At 36.7% G+C, this 11,122-nt stretch overlaps 2 protein-coding genes across 2 annotated transcripts in view; both read right to left on the bottom strand.

Moving 5' to 3' along the window:
• The window catches only part of LOC137633879 (uncharacterized), a 942-nt gene extending 165 nt beyond the window's left edge, over positions 1–777 (bottom strand). Inside the window, exon 1 of the mRNA XM_068366121.1 lies at positions 1–777. This exon is cut by the window's left edge and continues 165 nt beyond it. Coding sequence (XP_068222222.1) covers positions 1–777 — 777 coding nt within the window.
• A 572-nt stretch (positions 778–1,349) lies between these two features.
• On the bottom strand, positions 1,350–10,107 carry LOC137633878 (uncharacterized). The gene is made up of 2 exons (XM_068366120.1): positions 8,538–10,107; positions 1,350–3,436 (listed from the first exon to the last, which is right to left on the bottom strand). Exons 1-2 carry the CDS (start codon positions 10,105–10,107, stop codon positions 1,350–1,352), a joined length of 3,657 nt encoding a protein of 1,218 aa, XP_068222221.1.
• Positions 10,108–11,122: the final 1,015 nt, after the last annotated feature.

Raw genomic sequence — 11,122 nt, 5'->3', positions numbered from 1 at the left:
CACATGTCTTTTAGTTAATTCTGCTGTTCTACCCTTCAGGACAACTGCACCAGTTGTCTCTCCTTCATTATTGGTGATTATCTGCTTAACAATTCCCATTGTAAAGTTTACAGGCTTAACATTAGCATCTTTTATAAGCACTATATCACCAACACCTATTTTATCATGCTTGCAGGGTTTATATCTGTCTTTGGTGTCTATTGCCTGATTCAACAAAGTAGACATAAACTCACTCTGATATAAGTCAAACAGTCTATGCCTAACTTTCCTAATTTTGGTATATTTATCCTTCACCAAATTAGACGGGGACGTATGGTCTGAATATTCATCCAACTCAGGCAAGGGTTGTAATTCTGGGATCAAATTAACAGTCACAATCTCATAGCCTCTAAGCAGCATCTCTGGGGTTATGGGACTTAGTGTATGAAGGTCCTGATCTCTCAAAGATTCCTTAAATGCAATGGGTCTCTTATTAACCAAACTTCTAACTTGACATATCAAAAATTCAAAATCTCTCAATTCAAGAATATTAGTCCCGATGCTCTTATTTATCATTTGTTTTGTCATTTTTACTGAAGTTTCAACAAGAGAGCCAAGGGAACTACACCCTTTAAAGTAACTCTCAAACTTAATCTTATTAATGCCATTCTCCTTGAAATACTCATCCGTTTGCGGATCGTTAAGAAAATCAGTTATTTTATTTCCAGCTGCTACAATTTGAGTCCCCAAATCACTAATAACTAACTGGGGTAATCCAAACTCAAATACATGTATCATAAATGCCCTTAAAGATATTCTTATACGGAAATATCATAACATACCTGCAAATTAATGGCTCTAGTGTACATACAAGAAAAACACAATATCCAAACCTTCCTACGACCATCTGACAGTTTGCAATTAAAAGGCCCGCAATAATCCAAATATAGATAACCAAAAGGAGTATCAGAGGGTTCCAATCTAAATAATCTGTATGGAGACTGGTTCAGTCGTACAGGTCTTTGATTGTATCTTTTACAAGTAATGCAAGAGCTAACAGACTTCTTTACAACTGAAAATATGTGTGGTATGTAATAATGTTTTCTCAATAAATTTAATACCTCATAATATCCTACATGTCCTAGCTTTATGTGGGCATCCCTAACAATCAATGAAGTTAATAAACTATTTTTAGGTAGTAACACTGGGAAGAACACCCTGTGAGAGTTAGGTCTATCAAATTTCCCATGTACTCTCAAAACATTATTCCTGTCAGGGTAGATATTCAGCTGAGAAACTAGGTCAGGGATATCCTTTTTAGGACATCGCTTTCTTTGAAAAAACTCTACAACTTCTGGAAATCTGAGCTTTTACTCTTTGCTTATAATTTTTTGCAATGCCAGTTCATAATAATTAAAATCTGGGGGCTTTATTTCCAAAGATGAAATAACTAAACTATTTCTAGAAAGGGCAGTTTTCCACTTATTCACTACCATTAAAACTTTAGCATGTACTTTTACTAGTTTAGTCAAGTTAGAAAATCTATCCACTGGAACCAAATGATCTGTTACTAGGTTTTCTGCTGCTTGGTTAACAGAAACGCCAAATTCTTGAACCGGCCCGCTAGGTAATATGAACCTTAATACCTCTTCCTGAACCTTTGTTTCTTCAAACTGCTCATAATTTGGACCACAACAATAGTTAGTACGGGACAAGACCTTCCTGGAAACCGGACGAGTAATAAAATCTGCAGGATTGTTGATACCTGCAATATAGTTAAACAAAATTGGAATCTGCTCACATATCCTCTGTATTCGTTCGAGCCTATTATTAACAAATACAGTTCTTTTATTTACTTTATCCAATTTGACAGCACTAGAATGCAGCCAATGAAGAACGACAAGGCTATCTGAAAACAGTTGCAAATCGGTAATATTGATCTTAGATAAACAAAACTGCCCAGTAAGTTCATCATAAACAGACTTTAGCACTTCACAACCCAAAACCAGTGCTTGAAGCTCTAGAGAGGGCACAGACTTCGCTTTCAGTGATGAATTAACAAACTTATTCTTAGCTATAAGAAAACTCCTCTTGCATGACTCAACCTCTCTAATATAAATAACAATTCCATATATCTCAGTACTTGCATCAACATAACATTCTAATATGTACTCAGAATCCCTTTCACCAACAAAACGATCAAATTTATTGGGTGGCGAAGAATTTGCCTGATTTACAATACATTTCCATTCCTTAAGTTGTTCTCCATCAAGGATTTCATCCCAGTCCAATTTATTAGTTTGCAAATTGTGCAAAAAAATCCTGGCTCTGTTCAAAATTGGGCCATTGAAATTAAAGATGTCGAAATTGGAAGCAATAGTTTTTAACACACACCTTTTCGTATTAGCATTAGGATCTAACCTTACAGGCAATGTATAAATCTGATCAGAATCCCTTGACCATTGAAGACCCAACAGCTTTACCTCATGAGGAGTTTGACCAGATCCTTCCCTGTCAATAACTTCTTGTAATGAGGGATCATTTGTAACAAACTGTTGCAAGGGAAATTTATATTTCTCAAAAATGGAAGGCAAAACTTTGTAAACTTCATTCAACTTTTCCCCTGAACTACAAGTATATGCTCCATTGTCCATATACAACAACTGATACAAAAGCCTCTTAACATCAGTCAAATTAGGATCACAATCATCAACAATTAATATATAATATAATGACAACATCAGTATTGTTGGACTACAACGTAGTCCAAAACTTAATCTTATATTCTTATATGCTACCAATGTAAAGTCATGTTTAGACACATTTCTATACCAAAAAAATAGCAACTTGCTTTGATCTTCCTCAGTTAAGGCAACCTGATTAAAGGCCTTTTTGATGTCATAACAGAGCAACTTAGAGCCAAACCCTAAATTCATAAATGCAGTACTCAACTTCTGATTCAAATTAGGACCAGGGTGCATGGCTTGATTATGAGTAACTGTCAGAGGTCTACCGTCTACACTTTCACCTAAGTTTGACATGAACACAACTCGACACTTTGTGGTTTCCTTATCAGGTCTAAAGATTGGCATGTGAGCTAGGAAGCTAGCCTCAGGATGCTTTTCAAGGAATTTTTCCACATTTGGAATTCTTTCAATTATGCCCATTTCTATTTGTTCTTGAATAACATCATCAACCATACTTAGGTGTTCATGGTTTCTTTTCAACTTCTTAAAATTAGAAGCTAGTATTCCCTTACTCATATTGATGTTTTGCCCCAACAAATGAGATTTTCTCTGGTTCCACATTAATGGCATGGTTAGGCGACCCTCATCATTTATTCTAATATTAGACAAGGTATTCTTAACCCATTCGTTATTTAACTCCGAATCTTCCTCATAAGATATATTTTCATAATTGAGAACTTCCTTCACCTTTTCATCTAGAGCTCGACCGGCTATTGCATTTAAGACCTTATTGGACTGTTTATTAACCTTTATAATAAAATTAGAATCCTTGTCATTTACATTATCTTGCCAATCATCTAATACGCATTCCCTAGGATGAACACATAAGAAACTGGCAAGTCTAAATTGAACCTCATTCTTCAAAGTAGGAATTTCATTGTGGCGGGATGTTGCAAGGACAACCCCCACACCCTGAATCACACTTACTGACAATGGTCTCCACAAAACAAACTTTCCCCTTACGTAATCTACAACCAGACTCTTAGACAAAAAGGACGAAATTGAAACCAAACATATCCTTAAAACTATATTTCTTGAACTAAAATAAATCATAAACTATCCGCAATCAAAATAAACACTTAAAACTAATCAAAACTTAATACTATATATATAATAACCAAAAAAACAATCATATAAACCAAAAAAAACTATCAAAACTTAACATTAACCGCACACCACCAACACCAAAAATAGATATGTGTATATATATATAATCTTACGAGACCAACACTCGTTCACAGAAAGCCGAACTGTCTTTACGGCACAGTACACACTAACACAGCTCAGATCAACAGTCCGCTGGGTGGCAATTTGCCATAACTGCCTCAGTGATTGGGGTGGTCGTTCTAATCATAATCATCATCATCATAAACATCATCATTATCAGCAATCTCAATTCACAGGCCTAGGTCATCAACAGTTCAGCAATCCAATAAAACAGTCCAAAAAAATCGTATACAGGCCAGGTCATCAACAATAATCCACTTTCAAAACTCCAGTCTCTCCAAAGGAGGAATCACGGCCTGCCAAAAATAAAGAAAGAAAAACACTTACGAACACTTCTAGCTAACTGAACTATCGCACTATAATCAAAGATAAATAATAAATTGTTCCTATCATTCACAATCACGACAAGCAAAGATAAACAAAACTGTACTTACTCAAAAAATCAAAAATCACTTCCTCGCTGGTAAAGAAAAATAATAATAAATCCAGCAATCACACACACAACCGCCTCCATTCGTAGTCAATAAAAAAAGCATTCGCTCCGAAACATTCACCACTGTCGTAACCTAACTAAAAAATGTAAACAAACAATCTAATTTATACCAACAGTCTTTCTCACCACCAACGATCGTTAACCTAACTACTTTCGCTCGCTAACACAATATATCTCTCTCTCTCTCTCTCTCTCTCTCTCTCTCTCTCTCTCTCTCTCTCTCTCTCTCTCTCTCTCTCTCTCTCTCTCTCTCTCTCAGGATTTGGCAAAAACAAAAAATAAAAATAAAGCAAAAATAAATCCTCCACATTCCTCCCCCCTTACTTTGCCAAATCCTTCTCACACAACACTTACATTATTTTTTTCATAACCCAGTCGCAGTCGGGAACGGGACCTCTACTCCGAGTAACTGGGCCTCCATATACTCTCTCATTCACTTCTTCCTTATCACAATCATTCGCTACATTAACAATATTCCTATCTAAATCCCTATCATCTAATATATCATGTACAATCATATCTACCTCGTTCTCATCTGGCCCTATAATTACACTCATTTCTGTAAACAGTTCATCCATTTCATCAAAAACATTCTCAACTTTAGCAAAAGATTCATTCATGCTACTTATCATTCTCCTGTCTCTCATTCTTGCGTTATTCATTTTTCTTTTACATCATCTAACAAAAAGCCACACACACTATAAGTATCATTCATACTCAGCCACGTTTCATCTGTATTAATACATTTATCCTCCACACTCACTTGTACATTTACACCCTTGTCATACTTATTCGTATTCTTACCTATACCTATAAATTTCCCTTGCACTTTCTCCTCACTTAAAACTTTCAAACGCCTCTTTTTCCTATATTCAACTAACACTAATTGTTTATTTTCCAGCCCTAACTTCTCATGCATACTAGGTTCATACTTGCTCATTTCCAACCAATTACTCATCCCATTCTCACAAACATTGATTCTATTCCTTCCACACACACAGAAGGACTCACCCAGCTGAACCCTCTTACACTCTAGTTTCCCGAACATCCTGGCTGACTTAATCCCTTCTTCCTACATACTCTAGCTACATGCCCATCTGCACCACATTCAGAACACTTACCCCGCGGCTCCTTGCACATTCTAGCATAATGACCATCCTTACCACAATTACCACAAATCACATTCATACGATTACTACGACATCCACTCGCCACATGCCCAGTCATACCACACCGATAACATTTTACCCCTTTCTCTTTCTTGCACTCGCTAATTCTATGCCCTACCTCCCCACATCCAAAACAAGCACCTAGAGCCCATCTACATTCATTCTTCTTATGACCTACTTTACCACACCTATAACACTTTTCATCACGGACACGGCTATCTGACATACATCGATGTGCACTCACACTCCTATCCCTATTGTGCCAATTACCCTGCTTAAATCCTTCATTTGTCCTTACAGGCATTCCCACATTACTCGCCCTAACACTCCTATCTACTACATTATCAGCTACCCTCATTGGTCCTCTCAAAATTGCGTCCTTATAACTACCAAATTCTATTACACTTTCTTCCATTCCAGTTCTTACACTCACAGATTTACTCTCTTTCATGCACCTATCTAACTCATAATCCTCAACTATCTCTAGTATATCATCCCATGTCAATCTCTCTTGCGTCCACCTCATTTTCTCTTTGCGTTTCAAATTAATAAATTCACACACATTCTCAGGTACTGTTGCCAAAAACTTCCTCATTAACTCCTTATTCTCATTTATGCCTTCATCCCCATACTTCTTCCTAGCTAACGTTTCCAACCTACATACGTACATCGATATCGCTTCTCCTGCATTCATCCGTGCTTCATCAAAATCATTCTTACGCTTATACTTAACACTCCCTTTCATACGTTTTACCTGCTCAATTATCCTCTTTTTCACACTTTCATAATCAACGTCCCCTACACTCATTATCACTCCATACATCGTCAACAAATACCCAGTCAAATATTCTCCTAACTCCCTAGCCCAAACTCTTTTACTATCACCATACTTATCCTGACAATACCTCTCATACTCCTTGAAAAATTCATATACATCCCTACTGCTATGCTCATTGAACCTTTCACACCGAGGTACCTCTCTCATAAACACAGTCTTACACACATCACGTTCATTCTCACTGCTATCATCACTGTCTACTCCCTTGTTACCTTCTTCCTCATTTGAATATAATGAATCCACTTCCACACTTAAATTCCTATCCTTAACCATTCCCTTCTTACCCTTTTTCTTACTTACCACTTTCACCCATTCACGATCGTCCTTGCTATCAGCCTGATACTTTTTCTTCTCTTTCTTCACATCACTTTTACCTTTCCTTTCATCTTTCCTCTCACCTTTCTGTCCATCCTTACTATGCCTAATTCCCTTATCTTCAATATCACCATCACCATTACTACTATCACTATCACTTCCTTCCCCATTATCACCTACCTTATCCTTCTCTTCCACTACCAACCCATTTCCCGAAGCTGAGGACACTCCTCCGACTGCACCTTCACCCATTATAGTTTTCATCATCCCCATGACTTGCCCCATCATATCTTCCATTCGTTTCTTAATTCGTTCTTCATTCTCTCGCATCCTCATCTCAACACATTCTTCCACTCTCTCTACTGTCCCCTTTAACTCCCTAAGCTCCTTCTGCATCGCCGCATTCTCCCAGTTCAACCTCTCATTCTCTATTAGCAACCTCTCCTCACGCTCCTTACTCAGCCGCAATTCCTCCTCCAAAGCCTTTAATTTACCTTCCATTTTTCATCAACCTTATATCTAAATTCTGTCCTTCGTCCAACAGTCCGGCTTCCTATCCCACCTCGGCAGCCCCACGTTGGGCGCCAAAATAATGTGGCGGGATGTTGCAAGGACAACCCCCACACCCGGAATCACACTTACTGACAATGGTCTCCACAAAACAAAACTTTCCCCTTACGTAATCTACAACCAGACTCTTAGACAAAAAGGACGAAATTGAAACCAAACATATCCTTAAAACTATATTTCTTGAACTAAAATAAATCATAAACTATCCGCAATCAAAATAAACACTTAAAACTAATCAAAACTTAATACTTTATATATAATAACCAAAACACCAATCATATAAACCAAAAAAAACTATCAAAACTTAACATTAACCGCACACCACCAACACCAAAAATAGATATGTGTATATATATATAATCTTACGAGACCAACACTCGTTCACAGAAAGCCGAACTGTCTTTACGGCACAGTACACACTAACACAGCTCAGATCAACAGTCCGCTGGGTGGCAATTTGCCATAACTGCCTCAGTGATTGGGGTGGTCGTTCTAATCATAATCATCATCATCATAAACATCATCATTATCAGCAATCTCAATTCACAGGCCTAGGTCATCAACAGTTCAGCAATCCAATAAAACAGTCCCAAAAAATCGTATACAGGCCAGGTCATCAACAATAATCCACTCTCAAAACTCCAGTCTCTCCAAAGGAGGAATCACGGCCTGCCAAAAATAAAGAAAGAAAAACACTTACGAACACTTCTAGCTAACTGAACTATCGCACTATAATCAAAGATAAATAATAAATTGTTCCTATCAGTCACAATCACGACAAGCAAAGATAAACAAAACTGTACTTACTCAAAAAATCATAAATCACTTCCTCGCTGGTAAAGAAAAATAATAATAAATCCAGCAATCACACACACAACCGCCTCCATTCGCAGTCAATAAAAAAAGCATTCGCTCCGAAACATTCACCACTGTCGTAACCTAACTAAAAAATGTAAACAAACAATCTAATATATACCAACAGTCTTTCTCACCACCAACGATCGTTAACCTAACTACTTTCGCTCGCTAACACAATATCTCTCTCTCTCTCTCTCTCTCTCTCTCTCTCTCTCTCTCTCTCTCTCTCTCTCTCTCTCTCTCTCTCTCTCTCTCTCTCTCTCTCGGATTTGGCAAAAACAAAAAATAAAAATAAAGCAAAAATAAATCCTCCACATCATCAACAACTTTAAATGCCTTACTGGCTTCTCCCATAAACAATATTCCTACAGGAGAATCTAAGTAAACTAAAGGATTGATATCACCAAACAATTTAGCTGTGGTCAACAAACAATGAGCTGAACTGGTTCCCAACACAAATTTCACATTAGATATCCTACCACTGTTCAAAAGTTGATTATCTGCAATGACATATCCTTTCTTTTTAAATGCTTGAGCAAGTTTTGATAAGTTGAGGACTAAAATGTCAATTCCAATATTAGGTACGCAAATAGCCTGAACTTTATAATTCTTATCCCCAATATCTAAATCAACAGCCACTAATTTTGTTTTATACTTTATAGAAGCATTAAATCCATTTACTTCCACGCTGATACCATCACAAATAACCTCACAGTCAAGTCCTGTGGCAAGTTCAGATGTAATAAAATTCCCTTGACAACCGCTGTCCAGTAAGGCTCTAAAGGTTTCAGTTTTTGATTTACATGTAAATGTAGGTAAAGCCATATCACCCATACAACTAGTCACTGATCCTGCAATCAAAGCACTGCCATTCTTAATCTGCACAGTACCATCCTTATCAACTTTTGATTTGGCACCTGTTTCCGATTCTACTCTGCTGACCTTTTTTACCTTTGGATCTTTCGTACACAAATAAGAAAAATGCCATTCATTACATTTGAAGCATCTCTTATGAAATCTGAAAAAATAATTATTTGCCAAGTGTCCCTGTCCACAACACTTTAAACATCTACCCAGTTCTACAATACGTTCCAGTTTCTTCTCAGGAGTCCTGTAAACTTCACATTCCGAAACCTTGTGCAAGGGATAATCACTATTACAACATAATAAACAACCCCTTTGAATATTCCTCTTATCAACAGAGATTGCTAGATTAGTAGAGCTCACCTTCTCACATTTTTCCTTAACAATAGTCTTTGAATGAGCTTTGGAATCCTGCAGATACCTATCTGAAGCTTCAAAGAAGTGCTCCTGTATGTCTTCTAAACTAGGTCTGACATTATTAGTGATACTAATCAAATGCTGTTTAAAAGTCTCATTTAAGCCTTCCCACACAAAATACTGAGCAAAGTCATCACCATTCATCTTTAACAACTTCACATTTTCTATTAATGATCTTACCCTTCCAATATATAAAAAAGGATCATCTGATGACTTCAGTTTAAGCTCGGAAAACATCCTTACAGTATTATATTTCTGTAAATCAGTGGAAGCAAATGCACAACTTAGTAAATTCTTTGCATCCTCATATGACTGACTACTCAGTTCAAGAGAATTAATCAAATATTCTGCTCCCCCATGCACTTGTTGTTCTAACAGCAAAAACTTATCTCTATTGGAAAACTGTTGTTGCTCTGAAACAGATTCAAACTCCTGGAAAAACCTATTGATATTTTCGTCAGGGCTACTGTTAAAAGTGGGCAAGGGAATAACAGGATTCTTCAACAGACTTCTAGAACTGTTATCACTTGCAACATTTGGTTTATCCTCCAGAATAGCTAACATTTCAGTAACTTTATCAACATATTGCTCACATATACTAAGTTCTACTGAAAAAGCTTCCTCATTCATACTTTCAGACCACTTCGCATCTGTAATTTTGTGATCATAATCCTTTACTTCGGCTAAAATACCTTTTAATTTTTTTCTTTTTGCAATTCTTTGCACCCTAGACAGACTAGTAAAACTGTCCTTACTACCATATTGTTTTGTAATGCTACCACGTAGGTATTTTCGTGCATTAACTAAAACATCCAATGAACTTATTTTCTTTGTTTTAATTTAAGAATCACAGAACAAAAATAAACGGGAAAATTTTAAGAATCACAGAACAAAAATAAACGAGAAAATGATAAACCAATAAACCTAACTTTACAACTCAAGAGTGCTCTATCCAATAAGTCAACCCCTCCTTCGCCAATTCGGTAAGTTTCTCGAGTCCTTTGGTATTTAAATGAACTTCATCAGCAAACAACGCCTTATTGTCATGTTTGGATTTTCCATCAACTCTAAATAAAAAATCCTTCAATTTGAGCTTATAAATAAACCTATTCAAGTATTTCCGCAGATAATGGTAATCTATTCCGGTGGGACACTGAAATCTGTTACCAGCTGAATAATACCTTTGCTCAATTTGACTGGCAATGATCTTAGACCTAGGCAACCAGCTACGTAATTTTTGGTAAAATTCAGAACAATGCAATTTTACAATATCCAAGCTTACTCGAATACTAATATCATTACCACCCAAGAAAACAAGAACAAAATCTGGGTCATATGTCTTCAACTCTGAAATAAATCTATCATTTGCAACCAAGGTTCTAAACTTAGCCCCACTATAACCAAAAAATTCACACTGAAAATCAATATCATTAATTTTCAAATTAGAGGGAAAAACTCTTTGCAAATGCTTAACATAAGAGTGACCTACAAGTGCTAACTTCATACTGAAATACGGGCCGCCCCGGAGTTCTACCGCAATGCACGACTTCAACTAACACTATCATCGAAACCAACCAACTTAGCATAGCCCCACGTTGGGCGCCATCTTGGAAAAACTTTGAATGTAAATATTTTATTCCAACAG

This window comes from Palaemon carinicauda, chromosome 43, assembly GCF_036898095.1.
Source record: "Palaemon carinicauda isolate YSFRI2023 chromosome 43, ASM3689809v2, whole genome shotgun sequence".
NCBI lineage: Eukaryota > Metazoa > Arthropoda > Malacostraca > Decapoda > Palaemonidae > Palaemon > Palaemon carinicauda.
Note: the sequence above shows the minus strand (reverse complement) of the source record. Positions and strands in the feature narration are given on the sequence as shown.

Coding starts and splice junctions, on each gene's coding strand:
- LOC137633878 (XM_068366120.1), bottom strand. CDS start 10,107: ATGAATGAGGAAGCTTTTTCAGTAGAACTTAGTATATGTGAGCAATAT. Junction 3,437..8,537: donor ATTGTTTATGGGAGAAGCCA/GTAAGGCATTTA, acceptor TAAATGCAATAG/CCGGTCGAGCTCTAGATGAA.